At 36.3% G+C, this 18,630-nt stretch overlaps 1 protein-coding gene across 1 annotated transcript in view; it reads left to right on the top strand.

Moving 5' to 3' along the window:
- The window catches only part of POLN (DNA polymerase nu), a 104,349-nt gene that overhangs the window by 35,069 nt on the left and 50,650 nt on the right, over positions 1-18,630 (top strand). Inside the window, exons 15-17 of the mRNA XM_076335802.1 lie at positions 9,140-9,197; positions 10,765-10,842; positions 11,274-11,388. Coding sequence (XP_076191917.1) covers positions 9,140-9,197; positions 10,765-10,842; positions 11,274-11,388 — 251 coding nt within the window. The remainder of the gene's footprint in view (positions 1-9,139; positions 9,198-10,764; positions 10,843-11,273; positions 11,389-18,630) is intronic.

Raw genomic sequence — 18,630 nt, 5'->3', positions numbered from 1 at the left:
CTTCTCCTTTCTTCTTTCCTTTTTTCAGAAATGAACCAATGCCTTGGCTGCTTTTGAAACTGCACTATTAGGAATATAATTTTTGTAAACTTGTTTTCATATACTGTCGTACTGAAATGAATGTTGACTTAAAATGGACAGACAGTATGGGTCTTACATTTGCATTGATCTTTAGTGTGTTTTCTATTTTTTTAAAATATGTTTATTGGAAAGCACTGGGGATAGAGACAAGTCAGACATTACAGATTTATGTAAAACATCTTGTCAAAAGTCTTCTATAATGTCACCTAGGCTAACAAAATCTTTTTTAGGTAAGTATGCTCTGATGTGGGCTTCACTATAATAATGGTAGGTTGTCTTAACAGAGATGAGAGTGTCTATGCGTTTTCTTGGACCTTTGCATCAAAGCAATTTAGTGTCATATTTTCTAGTCAGTACAAACAACTATCACTCAGATGAGCCTTTTAAGAGGAATTCCCTGCTAACATATGTTCAGTAAATTCCTCAGTATGTGGAACAATCTTGTTTCAGATGCTAAATTTTACCCTTTCATAAAACAACTGTTACATCTTTTCTTTAGAACGTAAATTCCTCCAGTCTGGAAATCTTGTCACTTTTCATGTGTTTGAAGGTCTAGTACTTGTACCTTTGGGCAATATTCCCTTGACACTGTTTACTCTAAAGCTATAATATACAGCTAATATACAACTAGTACAGTATTTACTAGCTCCAGCTGCCACTCAAAGGGTTGTTATCTCTATGCCTTAGCACTGTTTTTTCACCAAAACCAAATCATACCTTCTTGGAGTGTATCCCAGAGTTTTATAGTCTCTCGTATTAATGAACAGTAGTTTAACAGAGCTTGTGTTCTGAATATAATTTTTTTTCAGGAAAACAAAATGAAATAAGTAAATAAATTTAGTCAGTTTACATATGGGAAACAAAAGCAGTCTTTGTCTCTTTGAAAGAAGAGTAGAGCTGCGTATATACAAACTCCCTTGCTTGCTGTGCAAAGGTTAGTAATCTGTTAGTATATAACCAAGCATCTGGGCTCAAGCCATGATTTGACAAAATAATTTGTTACAGAACATGTCAAATCAATAAGTTACTAAAATAAAATATTTTTTGTTATTTTAAAAATCACTTATCGAGTCCTTTCTCATGTGCTGCTACAACACTATTACCTAAGGTCATTGCCAGGTCTAAATTTCAAAGAATATGGCAGAAAAAGGATTAGTCATAGGAAATCAAATATACTATTCTTATGACTAACTGTCTAAAGTAAGAAGTCAGTATTTTTGGTTGCCCTTTTCTTCTTCCCTTGTATTCACTTTGAAAGCTGCTTAAGCTTGTGGGAAGGTGATGAATTACTTCTAAGTCTTCCACTTGACTGACATCTAAAACCTTGATAATTCTGTGCTGCTGGGTAAGGCAAGAAGGGAGTGCATTACCTTTGAATGATTGTTCACTGCTGAAAAACAGTAACTAGTACGAAAACCTAAGAAATCCTTTACCAGAAGTCTGTATGACTGTATGTTGGTTTTTTTTTTTGACAAGGAAAAAGATGTCTTCAGTTTTTAACTAGCCACTAGGTGGCAATTGCAGACAAGTCAAGATTTGCTTCGGAATGCATGTACACATACATACCAGGCTGCTATTGCTATGGTGACCTTGTTCATATTTCCTCTATTTATTGAGCTACATGCTGTATTTTAAAAATTAGATCTTCAGACTGTCTTGAAATTGTGTCTCATATAGAAGTCACAGAAAATAAGTGTTTATTCCTCTACAATAATAAGTAAATACTGCTATGGACAATAATTAAATATGGCAATTTTCCAAAAGGGAAATCATGAACGTTTTTTTATTATTATTTCTGCTCTGTAATTTTTCATGAGTGAGTTGCCACCAGCTTTGGAGGTGCCAGACAAATTGAGTGAATTTGATGTTGTGAGTGCCCTCAGGACTCGAAGTCTTGTTGTTCTGCATTGCAAGAATACTACTTTGGGCAGTGTGCAGTTTTCCTTGCTACTTCTTCAGCAGCTTTGGCCTTTAAAGGAGCAAGCAGAGTGTTGACGGTTAAGGAAGCAGCTCACTGAACCTGTGCTTACATTTCTTCTCAAATTGATTAACTGAGCTATGAGAGCACAATTTATCAATAGGTGCAGTCCCACGTAGAGCAAGAAAAGACAACTAAAAAGAAGGAAAAGGAGTGAGAAAATTTTGAAGAAGCAAATAAACAGGGAAAAAAATCCACTACAAGAATAAAAAGAATCTATAGAGATGTAGAATATAAAGCTCAAAGGAGTTGTCATCTACCTATCTATTATCATTGTAATGAAGTCTGGTCTTATAGACCAAAGTATTACTTCTGCTCCAAAAGTAATACAATGCTAGTCATCAAACAGATGCCATGAATTTAAAAGCTTATTTTGTGTTTCATTGTGTAAGGCTGAGTTCTTGTTCAAAGAGTGCTACATTTCATGAGATAAACTAGAATTTCATTGCTCTGAACTTTTTTCAAACAGAAGAGAAAAATCTGTGTTTTTCTCAAGTATTAGGAAATAATTGATTTCCTGAAGCAACAGCTATTAGAGTAATTAAATCTGACAACATCACAGTCCCAGTAAATATTCTTGCTTGTAAGAAATGCAGTTAGTTTTTGCTGTTTGCTGGCATTGGTAGCCACAGTAAAACAATATTTAATTCCTCTACTGTCTTTATTTTGCTCTAGTGTTTGGCACTGTGCATCACTGTAACAGCAGGTTGATTAGTCGCTACATCAAAGGATATATAAATTATAACTTTACCTGGTCTAACTGCTTCCTTATAACTGCTCAGTCTAACTCCTTGGCTGTTTTTGATCTTCCCTCGTGACACATCCATACTGTATACATTTATGAATGGATACTCTTATCTCAGTAGTAAGTTTTGTCTCTGTTCCTATTTTTAAGTAAGTCCTTAGATTAGTGCAGGATTTAATCAGAATCAAATGTCTGTAGAATAGTCTGCATCTGTAGATGTAGAATTTTGGATACCAAAAATGGAAAGCTCAACAGAAAGTGTAACTGATTGAGAATAAACTCATCAAAGTGGGAACTGTGTATTATTGGTTGGATTTTGACTAGGTTTTGTTTTTATTGATAATTCAATTCTTCTTTGATACAATGACTTTTCTTATGGATTAGGGCACCCTTTTTGCAAGGCTTGAATGCTTTATGAGAAAGCTGTGTTTGTGAGGCTCTAACAGAGACATCAAGAGTCCATCAGCTCTGATTCTCCTTGCCAAAGTGAAGTCTGTCATTGTTTCTGAATGGCTCTGTATGCAGAAGCTAACAGTGTAAGCAAGAATCTACACTGTCTTCACTTGAAACAACAGACAAAAGTAGAACAACTTTTAACAGAGGTATTTTCAGAACCAAAACAGACTTCTAACCTGTGCTAAAACACCAGCATAAGGAATGCATCAAGATCATCAGTCAGGATGGATTATAGTGGCAAAAAAATCAGATTATGAAGGTAGGAGGAATCAGCAATCTGTTTTTCAACATGTGCAGTTTTAATCTGGTGTTCCTAGTGAGATTTTTTTTTCTGCCTTGCCTATGCACCCTGCTTTTCCAGCATGATGTTTCCTGAAGAATTTAACTAAAAAATAGTGATCCAACAACCATCTAGATGCTGGGAAAATGTGTCAAGTAACTGAAATTGTAAAAGAGGTGATGCACTGATGGAGGGCTAGGTCCCTGTGTGGCAGGTCCACTGCCAAAGAAAGGTATCACACCTGGACACCCAGGAAAAAGACAGCCAGTCTGTGTTTATCATACCCAAAGTGACATTAGTGGAGATCAGATTCAGTGCTTTTTTCTTTTAAGTTTGATAACTATATTACAAAATATAATCTTTAATGATTTAATGCTTGTAGGTGGTGGTGGGGGGGAGGGTTTCACTGCCAACAAAAAGGTGAAAAAGAAAAGGGTACAGTTGTAAGGGTGTGGGGTTTTTAAGCTGTCTACCAGTCATGACCTGAGATTTAACAAGGCCAAGTGCCAGGTCCTGCACTTGGGTCACAACAACCCCATGCAGCGCTACAGGCTTGGGGAAGAGTGGCTGGAAAGCTGCCTGTCGGAAAAGGACCTGGGGGTGCTGGTTGACAGCCAGCTGAACATGAGCCGGCAGTGTGCCCAGGTGGCCAAGAAGGCCAGTAGCATCCTGGCTTGTATCAGAAATAGTGTGGCCAGCAGGAGTAGGGAAGTGATCGTGCCCCTGTACTCGGCACTGGTGAGGCCGCACCTCGAATACTGTGTTCAGTTTTGGGCCCCTCACTACAAGAAGGACATTGAGGTGCTGGAGCGTGTCCAGAGAAGGGCAATGAGGCTGGTGAGGGGTCTGGAGAAGAAGTCTGATGAGGAGCGGCTGAGGGAACTGGGACTGTTTAGCCTGGAGAAAAGGAGGCTGAGGGGAGACCTTCTCGCTCTCTACAACTCCCTGAAAGGAGGTTGTAGCGAGGTGGGTGTCAGTTTCTTTTCCCAAGTAACAAGTGATAGGATGAGAGGGAATGGCCTCAAGTTGCACCAGGGGAGGTTTAGATTGGACATTAGGAAAACTTTCTTCACTGAAAGGGTTGTCAAGCATTGGAACAGGCTGCCCAGGGAAGTGGTGGAGTCCCCATCCCTGAAGGTATTTAAAAAACGTGTAAAGGTGGTGCTTAGGGACATGGTTTAGTGGTGGACTTGGCAGTGCTACGTTAACCGTTGGACTCGATGATCCTAAAGGTCTTTTCCAACCTAAATGATTCTATGGTTCTATGAAAACCATAAAAAATGGAAATTTCCATTTATACAATCAAGTAGTACTTATTAATTGTGTTGCAGGTTTACCAAAACTATTTATGAAGCTTGGATGTACATTTTTTCATGTATTTTCCATAATCAAGACAATACAATTCTTTTTTCAGAGCTTGCATTTTAAGACATGATGCACCGACTGACTACAATTTCTGCAAAATACTTGTTTCTCTCTTTAATCTTGGAATTTTAATGTTATGCTACAAGTGTACTTTATATATATATATAAAATATATGATATATTTATCTTTTAAAAAAAAATTGCTTGGCAATGAAACCAGAGTCTTTCTATGGCTTTCCACTGCCTCATACTATTGAAGGCTTCAATTCTATCAGTCAGAAATCATGTGAAGTAGAGAGAAGGCAATGGGTTGGCACTGGGATACATAGTTTAATCAATTACAGTAATGTTATAAAAGAAGAATCATAGAATCACAAGATTCTATGTGTCCACAGTGCTCATAGTCCAGCCCCCCTGCTCAAAGCAGGGTCCACTAGAGCAGATTTCTTGGGACCATGTCTAGTCGGGGTTTGAATATATCCAAGGATGAAGGCTTCACAACCTCTCTGTGCAACCTGTTCCAGTGTTTGACCACTGTCACAGTTGAAAAGTTTTTTCTTATGTTCAAATGGAATTTCCTGTAATTGTTTGTGACCGCTGCCTCTTGCCCTGTCATTGAGCCAGATTCTTCTCACTGGTGCCAATCTTCTTTACACCCTCCCATCAGGCATTCTGAGCAGAGGGGAAGGATCACCTCTCTTGACCTGCTGGTGATGCTCTTCCTGATGCAGCCCAGGATGCTGTTGGCCTTCCTAGGTACAAAGGCTCATTGCTGGTTCATGTTCAACTTGTTTTTCACCAGGATCCACAGGTCCTTTTCTGTAAAGCTGCCTTCCAGACTGAACTCTCAGATCCTGATAGCCCATTTCTCCAGACTTTGAGGTCCCTCTGAATGGCAGAGCAGCCATCTGATGTATCAACCACTCCTCCCAGTTTTGGATTGTCTGCCATCTTGCTGAGGTTGCACTCAGTCCTGTTATCCAGGTCATTAATGGAGGTGTTGAGCAGTATGGGCCACTGGGGTACTCCACTAGTGCCTGGCCTCCAGCTGGTCTTTGTGCCACTCATTAAAACCCTTTGAACCTGGCAGTTCAGCCAATTTTCAGTCCACCTCACTGTCGACTTATCTAGCTTGTATTTCATCAGCTTGTCTATGAGGCTTTTATGAGAGATTGTTTTGAAAGCCTTGCTAAAGTCAAGGTAAACAACATCTGCTGCTCTCCCTTCATCCACTGAGCTAGTCACTTCATCGCAGAAGGCTATCGTTGGTTAAGCACGATTTCCCCTATGTAAATCCATGCTGACTACCCCAGGTCATCATCTTGACTTTAGCATGTTTGCAAATGTTGTCCAGGATTATTTGCTCCATCACCTTCCCAGGAATTGAGGAGAGGGTAATTGGCCTGTAGTTTTCTGCATACTCCTTCTTGCCCTCCTGGAAGAAAGGAGAGACACTTTCTTCCAGCACTCAGGAACCTCCCCTGATTATCACAGCCTTTCAAACATAATTGAAACTGGGACCTTGGCTTCATCTATCCTTCTATCCATTGGAACCTCTGGAAATGAATTTTGGATTATGGTGTTGTTTTTATATGTTTTTAAAATTTTTTTTAACCAATGCTAGAATTTTCTTGTTAATCATCCACTAGAATAGCTTGATTTTTTTTTTCCCCCCTCACTCAGAAACAATGAAGAGAAGTATTAATAGTTAACTTTCACAACCAGCTTTTCCATCACACTGTTTCAAGTATATTCCTTCTCCTCTGTTGGAGCATAATTGCTCAGAAAGAAAAATTTTGTTTCTCTATAACTTCTAACGAGATGTGGATGCCCTTTTCTAACAATAAGGGATAACAGTCGCATCTCAGATTGGATCTGTGAAGGTTTTGCAGAAATATACTTGAAATAAATGCATAAAAGCAAAAATACAGGCTGTATTATGTAGTCCAAGGTGGTTATAGTCATTTACCAAAGCCACATCAATCTTCCATTTTTGATACACTAAAACTGCTTGAGTTGAAAATTAGGTGACAAAGGAAAGCTTTCTATTTGGAAGACTTTTCTGAGATTAACTCCTTATTTCTCCACCTTTTAAATATCTAAAACAAATTTATCTCATCAAATCTGATAATCTAAATCTTAGAAAACATCATCTCCAGGGGAATCTTAGGTCAAATTGTTGTAAGTATGTGTCATATACAGATAGACTGAACTACCCACTGGAGATGCCTGTCTTTGTCTACTGACTATAGAGGGATTCTAGACAGTTTAGACCAACGACTAGCCTAAAGATGTCTAAAACTAGATGAGAGGAATCTAATAAGCTATTCCAATAGCTTAAAGATGAGTATTACCACTTTCATGTTTCTTGAGTTATTTTCTAAAGATTTATTCAAATTATGAGTTATTAACTAATTTACAAGTGAAAGTACATTTTGCACTTGCAATTACTTACTAGTTTTTCAGAATTATTAGTAACGCTTCTAAAATTGCATTAAAAGCAGAGTTTCTGCATATGCTGTCAGTGAAAACAAGACAGCAATATGGTGATGTATTTTTACCATTGTAGATAGATTTTTGAAATAAATTTTTATTTATTTCACTTTGTTCAGGATTTTGAAGCTAATGAGTTAAGGAACAATAATCAGTGAGAGTAACTATAAACAACTCTTTAACCTGTGCTGGAGGTTGTCTTATTAAGTACATGTCAAAACCAGTATAGAGCCCAATGAAAAGTCCATGCATGATATCTACCATTAAAATGATTCAAGTCAGAATTAGAATGTTGTGATTTTGTTTTTTAAATGTGTAAAATTAGGCTCCCACATTCATGTCCAGGTACATAATAAAGGACTTAATTTTCTAAACTTCTGAGGAGTCTAGCTTCCATGGCCACTTAAACTGCTTATTATTCATACGAACAAGCACTGATCCTCCCCAACTTGTTATCGACAGAAATCAACAGTTATCAATAGAAATGTTAGTTTTGTGCACAGATTAAATAACCACTTATTTCAAAATGTGGTTAATAGCATTACAATAAGCATTGCCACAACTGTATTTTTAAATGTTTCTAGAAACTGGAGAATAAAATATTAAAGATGGCAAGTGTTTCTTCTGGGTCAAACTTCGTATTGATGGATTGAGAGCAGTGTTTGTAGTTTACCCATGCTGTGAAAATATTATGTATATTACGTAGTGGTTTCCTATCTCTCTGTGGTGGGTGTTCAACTTTAATACATTTAATTGTAGATCTTTAAGGGTGATACTAAGACTAGAAATGATACTGTTCTGTTTTGGGGGTTTTGTTCTTTTGCTTCTGCTTCAAATTTCAATAGCTTTTGCAGTCTGATTACATCCCTCCTAAGTTTAAAATAACAATTTTGAGTTCAAAATTACATAGAAAATGATCATTCTGATTTGGAAATTATATAGCACTATTCCCATCTCCTGAATTCACAGTATTACATAATATTAGTATGTTCATCTAATTTCTGAACCACTTGCAAACTAATTGTGTGGAATTACAAAAATTGAGCTTGATACCCATTACCTCTTGTCATGTGTTACCTTTCTAGATGAATAGGCGTAATGACATAAAATAACAGAATGAAGCTATCGCGTGTCATCTTTCACACTTTACTGGAGGTGTATGAACCCAAACCTTTAAAGAAAAATCTTCTGTTATTCCTACTCTTGCATGTTTGTTGATAAAATTAGTTCTCACTTTTAACCTTGACTGATGTGCTGTAGTTAATAAAGAGCTGCTTCTTTATTTTATCATGCATTTCAAAAAAGTGGGAATAGATATTAGAAACATTTCTAGAGGCTGAAGAAGAATTGGTTCCCTTAGCTTAAGGCAGGGTTCACGTGTATTCTTTTCTTGAAAGTAATGCACCATATCTAAAACATACAGGTTAAAATAAGATGATAATTATTTTTATTGGGTTACTAATTATGTTCTGTGGTGCATCCAGAGATTAGGATTTGGAAAGGCTGCCAGTGAGAAATTGTTCTTACAAGCTTTCAATTTTCAAGGAAGAGCAAATATTCAAAAGTATCTATAGTTACAGAAGCGTGAAGATTCCTTTGAAAGGCAAAGTGGTTAATCTTATTATTATATGGGAAAAACTTGTTGGCATTAGTATCACTAATGTTTTTATGCTGCTTAAACTGTTCATAAACGTGTTTTCATAAACTTTAACTTACTAAGCATTTATATTCTTATTTGTAGAACATTCAAGGTATCTCTAAACATCCAGTTAGAATTACAAAGAAACGGTACATAAAAGGTAAACTGTTTTTTATTAACATAAAAAGGCAATTTTATCTAATTATTTTATTGATTTATATTGTATTTTAAAGCAGACCAATAGCTCTAATATTAAAGAATAGAATAAATTATTGATGCTTAGTTATACATGATCATTTAAACCTATTACTTCTTGCTAGTTGTTCCTGCAAAAAGATTGCTGTTTCAGCACTGATCTAAATAGTCACAAACTTTTAGATTTTTTTTTTTTTTTTGTTTCCCTCGACTATCTCACTGTTCCTTTTTCCAGATGAAAATATGCATCTTAACTCCATCAAATATCCTAGGGATGATTTTGTGTGCATTCAGCTTATAAGGCTTTTCCCAAGGAGATGTTAAGGCTAGGTCATTTTAATCAAACTCACAACTAAACGCCAGTAGTTAGTCAGATGTGTTGTTTTTGATAACCGAAGTGGATTTAAGGCAGATGATTCGGAGAGAATCAAAGTAAAGTCTAGAAAAGCATGACCCAAGTGATAAAGAGAGGAAACCCACAATAGTAGACTCAAATAGAAGAGAGATTTGCCAACATAAACTCTCCTTCTTGAACGCCTACAGCCATAGCTGGGAAATGCTGCTCATTTGTTGCACTTGGTTCTCAAGTAAGGGCAGGGTTGCCTTTTCACAGCTATTCACTCCCTGCGTTTGAAATAATACAGATCATAAAACAGGAGTCTGTTGAAGACAATGTAAAACTTTTACAGCAGTTTTATCTACCTGATTAATTTTTATAAGTATTTTTTAAAAGTTGTTATAAAAAAATGTGTGAGCAGTGGCTGTGTAAACCTGAGCTGTCGTGCATTACAGTGGCACATCGGCCTTTCTGGAAACAGTCCAATCAGTTTTGTTAATGATCTTATAATCTGTGCTTCTCAAAAATGTATTAGTAAGTTTTTTTCATTCCTGAATCAAGACACACTTATTTTTTCCACTTTTATGCTGATCAGATTAATTCTTTTGTATTTCAAACCACCAGCCCTTTCTACACCAAGACAAGTGGTATTCCCAGGATGCACTGAGTTTCTAATGCCTTGTCAATGTACGTTATTGCTTTGTGATATTATAGGGGATTTCTGTCATTAGAATTTGGATGCTTGTATCAGCTGTATGTTCTCAATATTGTATTCCCCTGTCACCTGTAACTCAGAATTTGGTTATTAACACATCGCTGCAGCATGTTCAAAGATAAGAAAATATATTTTTTAGTTCATCTCTATAGACCCTTCCTTATCTGAATGCCTCCTTTATTAAGTGATCTGTGAATAATGTTAGTTATTGTAGATATATGTTAGCTAGTGTTTTGGAAAGGGGGTTTGATTTTGAAAAAGGAGGAGAAGTAAGCGGTACTGCAAGGTTGGCAGAGATAAAGATGTTGTACATGAATGGTAGAGTAAAATAATTGTGGCAGTTGGTGCTCTGCTAGGTTGCTTACATTGCCATTTGTGTGGTTTTAGTTGCATGTTTGGTATGTCATTTACAACCTCCTATGGTTTGCAACACAATATTTGGACTGGGGTTTGGGACTTAAATGTCTATCTCCTCTCTAGGAAAAGAAGAGGAAATAGTAACTATTTCCCCAAGAACATTGTTTGTTTCAAGAAAAGAATATACATTTTTAGCAGCAGGTAAGATAGTGTGTATTATTATTCTCATACATATTAATGTTTGCAGTTCTGTCATCTCTTTTTCCCCTCTCCTTTGGATGACATTATATTTTACAAGGCTGTCAAATCCCTTAGTATCAATTAATATTGTTATATGATGTATAGTCCTTAGTGTGCTTTGGAAGTGGATGATATGTAAGCCTTGTCAGTAGGAAAAAAGAGCTAATAAGATTAATTGACACCTGAAGATAATGAAGGAATCAGACACCTTGTGATCTGTAGCTGGAATATAACTTCTTCAGGGTGAGCTTTTTACAGGCATCTGGGTTTTTTGAGCACAAGGAAATGACTGAACAGTCCAGGCTTACGTTTTAATTTGTGATAGTTTGGTTAAAATGCAGGAATGTTTTTATTCTAGAGCAATAGATTTATTTTAACACTCTGTTTTCTAGATTTTTCCCATATTGAGTTAAGGATCCTTGCTGACTTATCATCTGAACCAGAACTTTTGAAACTGTTCCAAGAACCTGAGACCACCGATATCTTTTCCACACTGGCTTCTCAGTGGTAAGAGTAAATGTTGCATTTTTTTTGATAGTAATTAGACAAAATAGTAAGAATAACTTAAACTATTGTATTACTGTGTAGTGATAACAAAAGACAGTATTTTGCTACAGTATCTATTGTTAATACTTTTTTTAACACCATGAATTATAATTCCTTTCTGTCTTTTTGAGCATTTTCTTCTCCACTGTGGTAATTACGATATGTCAAAATGTTGCAATCCAACTGACCAGTATGAGCCTTGTGACTAAAGCTGGTGCAATAACATATTGTGAACAGCGCATGTTGATAATTTTCTCACTGCATTATTGTTCACCAATTCTTTTTTAAAATCCAGAGCCACAGTTAAGTAGGTTATCCATCTGAAAAATTGCAGAACAACTTTTCTCAGTAAAAGTACAACCATTTTTGAAGCCTGCTTGGTTATCCAGTAGAAGTATTGGAATCAAATTACCTATGTACAAGAAACAGAGAGACTAGAGCTCATGGGATTCCTTTGAACTCATAGGGTTTAGTGCTTCCATCTTCAGATGGATGATGTGATACTTGGAAGAAGTGGTACTTCAGTAATTAAAAAAAAAATATTTTTTATCTCTATTCCCAGATTATTATTTACTGATCTCTGCAGCATGCAGATCAAAAGATTAACTGTCAAAAAAGTTGGAATATGAGTTAGTTAGCTGTTTGAAGGCATTTCTTATTACTGTCTGTATCATGGTGATGCCTAAAAATCTTACTTGAGACTGGGACTCCCCTTGTACTTAGAAGTGCATGAGAATTCAGTAAGTGACAGGATAGATGTCAAGAAGCTTACGGTTTGAACAGATAGGTCAGAAAAAGATTGCATAAAATGCTATAACATATAAGCAGATTGAACAGAATGATGTCATGTAAATGTCATGCAATCTTCATATTTTCTCTTTGTTCCTCTCTCTGTTTTATGTCCATTTTTTGTTGGAAGATTGTTAGCTGAAAATGTAAGCAAAAATAGATATGATGAATTCATCAGTCCTGATCTAGCTCGATTCCTATCCTACAGTTTCTAAATTTTTGCAGGCATAGCCTTCCCAACCACAGTATTTCCTACTCACTGCAATATTTGCTAATATACTCTGAAGTAGGACAAAGAAACAAAATGGAGCTCAAATTATAATTATCCTGCTGCCAGCAATTGAATTGGTGCTTGAGGCATGTGCATTCTGGGAGAACACAATTCAAGGTCACAAACATCCCAAACAATATAGCTATGGAAAGGTCACCTTTCTCTTTAGAGTCACTTAGAAGTTTCTACTGATACTATAATAAATTCTTAGCTCTAACATGATATCACTAGAACCTCGTGATGGAGTTAAATCCTTATTTTAGTTTGGATGTATATTGCAAATGTATGCATGAAGATGAGTCAAATTTTGTCTCAACTCTGGGCAAGGCTCCAGAAATACCATTCAGCAACCTCACAGCTCTTGGCAGCCATCAACCTCTTCTAGTTGCTACACAGTAACTTTAAATTTAATGCAATATTACAGGCAAATATTTTTATCAGACAGAAGTGTCATGGTGTGTCTACAAAATCAGTACATAATGATTCTGCTGACTTTTCTTTTAAGCTTCAGGAAAGCTAATGCTTGGAAGTAACTTTCTATTGCATCTATTATATGACTGTTATTAATTACAGAAACACAAAGGGTGTGGTTAATCTCATCTAACCTTGGACATCTGTTATATACCTGGAGAGATTCATTTGACCTGTTGTTGATGTCCCCTGTGTAATAAGATCAATCACACATTAAAAGTGTTGACTTCTCACCATTGAGAACAAAGTAGGTCTGGGGTGGCCAGCTCACGTGTAGACATCTATTTATTCTGACAAATTCAATTCCTCCTATTGGATCGGTTCCTAGTGAACTCACCTTGGGTTTTGGAATTTTGTCCTTAATTTATTTAGCGCCAAAGAGAAGACTTAAATCACAAGCTTCACAGATACTTTCCCATTCCAGATATTTATTCATCTCTCATAGTCCACTATTGATAAATAAAATCTTTAGGGCAAACAATTAGTTCATTGACTTTATTGTAGTTGATTCCACCCTGTTGGTATTAAAACAAGTTATGAGAAGGAAGAGCAAAATAAAGAACAAACCTTTTATCTCCTCTTGGTCTCCTGATTTTCTCTGGGTCTTAATCCTTTAAAATCTGTGCAAGTGATATACCAAGTGGCATACCAAATGTTTTATTCTCTTTTGAAGGAATTGCACGTTGTTGCTATTTGTAAATCTTTTCTAACACATTTTGGACAATAGGAAAACCTTGACAAAAAAGTTTTTTTCTCTAAGAGATCTATAAACAATGAATTAGTTTCTGAAGCTCCCTTTCAAAAGAGCAAAATTAAGTTAATGTCAGTGTCTGACAGCATTCCAACTTCTGAATGCATGTCAGTTGGTATCTTTTAGCAGGTTTTCTGCATCTAAAATTCCTTAGATGAATGAATATTAAATCATAAATAGTAAAGAATATTTTATTGGACAAAAATCTGAGCCACACCCTAGAGTCCAGCCAAGTTTTATACCAGTTTATTCACTTTTTTTTTTCTAAGCTTTATGGCTTCTCCACTGAAATGTACCTCTATTCCCTAGCTGTCCTTCAGGCTAAAGCCTTCTATCTGAAATCCAACCTTTTGAAAAACCTTTACAGGCTTTTTATAGCATTTGGCAACAAATACACATGGTGGGCAGTTTCTGCAAAGAGGTTAGCTGTATGAGTTTCTGATTGAATTAAGGTCTCTTATCTATAAAAGCTTTCCTTTCATAATTTGGTTAGGCATGCTCTACCATGACTCAGTCTATCTCTGGGACCTTAGAGATGTGTCTCTCTTGGAAACCTGTTGGATCCATGTTTCTATTAAACATAATTTGTATGGAATCTTTACACTGGTCAACAGTGCAGCTTAGAGATGCATAAGTATGTGTCAACCCAAACTATGTCTATACATTACAGCAAAAGGCTGAGTGGAGGTACTAGCTTTCATGCTAAAATTCAGTGTCATGTGCAATACCATACCCAACCCAAAAAACCTAGCTGAGAGGTGATCCTCTCTGCAAGACTAGGCTGTAATCTTGTACTCCTGTGGCTAGCTTACAGAGATAGCTCATTTCAGAAGTAATGCAGCCTCCGGGCTTCCCTGCACTATGCTTAAATGTTTGCTGTAGATACTGTAGATACTGCTTGCTATAGACAGTTTTTTACATATTGTGTGTTCTGTTTGACAGAACTGTCTTGAAATTGCTATTCAGATAAAACGCTCAGAAGCTGGTGTTAGCTAGTCACTTAATGCCAGTTTCTGGGTAATGTCATGCTTGGTCTCATGTGTTTTATCTTTAAAGTGCTTTTTTCACACGGGAATAAAATTCATGGAATTTTATTCCATGGAATTCATGGAATAAAATAAAGATGGTGTCTGTTGGCCACTTTGCAATAGGTTTGCTTCTATTGGCTGTTTTTGTCAGTGAAAAGTCCAAGCTCATCTCTGCTTTGCACATCCAGTATATTTTCTGGTCATCTAACATAGCTACCCCAGCTAAAACTAAGATGATATAAATAGATTTTAATGTTCACTTGTATAAGCTTAGTACTATTCCTACTCTTATCCTATCCTGTCTGCAATGATGATCATATGCTATTACCAATGTTGTCTTACAGTGAGTACTGTGTTATGGCCTACGAAGAGCAAGTCTTAATTGACAGGTCAACACCTGCTATTACACGAACACCAAGAGTGTATTACATTAATGATCTACTTGCTACTGAACACATAATAAAGTTTCAAGGCCAGCTACCTGGAAGATCACCTTGTGTTATATTGTTTTGATGTCCTATGACAGTTATAGTCCTTTGACAGCCAAATCATTATCCCCGTGCTGAAGATGATGAGAGCTGTCTTGGCAGCTGTCTGACCAGCCAAGAGATCTAACTGCCATAAGGCATCCAAATGACAACAAATCTCAGCATGAAATTGCTCTCACTTCTTTTAATCTAGCTTTTACACAATAAATGAAAAATAAATAATAGTATTTAAAATGCTGTTGATGGGCATGTCTTAAAATCACTTTCAAAGATAGAGGCTGAAAAATAAGTTTACAGTCTTTTAGGTAGTCTGCAATTTCTTTCTTAATTAGAGGTGCGGTGATCTTTAGAGGTGCAAAAAGATCTTTTTAAATCTTAGAGTATTCAACTCTACATATCTCTTCTCCCAGGAAAATACAGAGCAAGGTTAGACTTTGTATGTTGCAGCTGAGATTCTGTTCAGCAAATATTGTAAAGTTAAAATAATTGGATTTGTTTAGTTGAGACAAGATATGATTTAGGAAAAACATGATAAAAGTCTTCAAATACATAAAAGGTTATTGCAGAGAGTTGGGTAGAGAGTGAATTAAGCATAATGAATGGGCTTATACTGTTGTAAGACATGTTTCAGTTAAAGAAATCTTTTGAATAATAAAGGTAGATTAATATGGAGATGGGCTACCTATGAAGGCTGTGGAATTTCCATTGCTGGAAGGAATGACACAATTAGACAAATATTTCCAAGGATAGCTGAGGTGACTTCTCAGTCTCTCTCACAACCATATTTTTATGACACTGTGATTTTATTGCAGATTGCTTAGAGCATTCAGTTGGAAAAGGGATTTCTTTATTTCAGTCCCATTTGGGGGATTATTTGTTTTTTACTTGTGATTGTTTAATTCTGTTTGTTAGTAGTAGCTACAGGGACAAAAGTCAAAGATTTATGAGACTCACCTGAGTACTCTAAATAGAATAGTGAGTACTTTCATGTTTGCTTTCCTTCTGAACTCATGAATTATGCTTTTTTGTTGTTGTTTTGGGGTGGCTTGGGGTTGTTTCATTGTTTTTTTTTGTTTTGGGTTTTTTTGTTTGTTTTTTTGGTTTTGTGGTTTTTTTTTTTTTCACAGTAGTCCCATTTCTGCGTGATCTTGGAGGATGCCAAACCTAGCTTGTGGCCTTGCAATTAGACCATGCTTTAATTGCATGTCACTGAGAGACAGAGTTGTGGTTGTGAATCCCATCAGGTGAAGAGACAACTGAGTTGCTGTCCCTCAGTAGCTGGGCAACTGTTCCAGGGTGGTACCTCTTCCACCGTATGCTAAGAAAAAGCCAACAAATCCAGAAGCTATCAGTGTGAACAATGATGTAATCAGATTACATTTCCTAGATTGGGTCATACAGGAGTCACAGAGGTGACACAGGTGGGCTCAGAGTGGGTCTATGATGAGCATGTGCACAGTGTTAGAATTTTCAGAGCCTATTAAACTGTCGGGAGGGAAGAGTTGCCTGAGGTACCCAGAGACTTCAAGTACATCCAGGATTAAGGGGCCACTTAGTGGAGTGAAAGGGGTTGGTTCATGGTTTTGGATATAGGCATCCACATTCATTTCTTGAATTTTGTCTAGGTCTCACAGTTCCTTATGGAATTGCCAGTATAGATTTGTGAGAGATGGACTCCCGCTGAGACTGTGTAATAGAGAACTGGCCAAAAAATAAATGTAGGGTTACTGCTCTGAGGTGAGCATCATTCCAGTGGCCAAGTCACTTAAACTAAGTGGGTAGACTGAGCTTCAGGTGTCTGCTTTATGTTTTAGTCTATAGAAAATTATTACTGTTATGCTTTTTTCTAGCGAGTGATTCCTGAGGCACGCTTGGGCAAACACCACAAGGTATTACAGATATGTTTGCAGCCTCTAATCATCTTAGTTTCTGTTTAGATGTGTTTGTCATAAATGTCCTAGCAGGTTTATGAAAACATTTTGCCCTTTCTAAATTATAACTATGAACTAAGATGTTAAAATGTGTAGACTGTATATCCTCATAAACCAAGAGGTTTGGAGGAAAAGACCCTCTAAGTAGGTTAGTTACAAATGGATTGAAGTGAAAGTCCAGTACTTCTATATCCAGAAATTTAGGTATGGGAATACCCAGGTGATGTATAGTCTCTAGGAACAATATTAGCATATGAAACGAAGAACATTCTCTTGACCACATTATCTCTCTGAGATTAAATCAATGCAAACTTAACCTAGAAGCGTTATTAAATATTGTCTTTTCAAGGTAAATATACCTTTTCTGTAGATGATATTTACTATTTGAAAAGGGGAGAAATTCAGAAGAGTCTTTAGTAAATTGTTTACAGTATGATCTAATTGCAAGCACAAATCTATTACTACTATAAACTGTGTATTTTTATTTCTGTGAGAGCGGAAAGATAATTGTCCCTGTGCACAAACTTTTCCATGCAGTGATAAATTACCTATGCATTTTCTGTCATATGTTGTGTCATAGGTTGTCTGTTGAGCCAGTGTAGATGCAGTGTAATGAAATCTATGTTGGTCTGTGCCTCAGAAAAATCCCTTTATAGATAAGACCGTTGGACAGTTGTGACTTAGTATTTTAGCTTTTGTACTCTGTTACTCTTTTCAGTTTGGAAATCATAGTATATGAATCGGAGAGCACACAAAAATTTGCCCATATACAATCAGTTTTCCTTATATTCTGCAGCTAAAGAATAAGAGAGTAGAGAAATTTTAATAATCTTTATTAAAAATACTTACGTAGTACTATGTAGTAGAGGAATATCTCTAATACTGTTCAATATGCAGATGTATTGTGTATTAAAAGATAATTACCTGAATAATCTGATAACTGCCACCATTCCAGTATGAAAACTGTCATTCTCTTTAAGCTATTAATTTCTACCTCTAAACTATAATTTAACCTGTACACATTAACTGCTGATGGTGGATTAAAGTAACAAGGTAATTAGCGGATACTCTTTAAGGGTGATATTTAATCTGATTATACCAATGAAAGGACAATTTGTGACAGTTGTGTGCAATGCTTACACTCAATGCTACGCTTGAAAGAAGGTTGTAGAATTTGATAGTGGTCTAGTTGCTCCTGTTTCACTTTGAGATCCAAGTTGTGTATAAAATCCAAACCTCAAAATATTCCCTTCTCTCTCATTTGTCATCTGCTTCCTTATATTCATGCTATTAGTGCTTTCTTTTGTGTGATGATGGAGAACAGCATGAATACATGTCCTTCTTCCAGGTATTGAATTTACCTTCTAGTAAGTAGTGGACACAGTAGTTGTGCACCTGAGTCTATGTGGCTTTCAGAGAGTTAAAAAAAAAGGCTGCAAAATAAGAGGACATATCTTGTTATTTCTTTGTAGCA

The sequence above is a fragment of the Aptenodytes patagonicus genome, chromosome 4 (assembly GCF_965638725.1).
Source record: "Aptenodytes patagonicus chromosome 4, bAptPat1.pri.cur, whole genome shotgun sequence".
Lineage (NCBI taxonomy): Eukaryota > Metazoa > Chordata > Aves > Sphenisciformes > Spheniscidae > Aptenodytes > Aptenodytes patagonicus.
The sequence above is the reverse complement of the archived record's forward strand: the minus strand, read 5'-3'. Positions and strand labels throughout refer to the sequence as shown.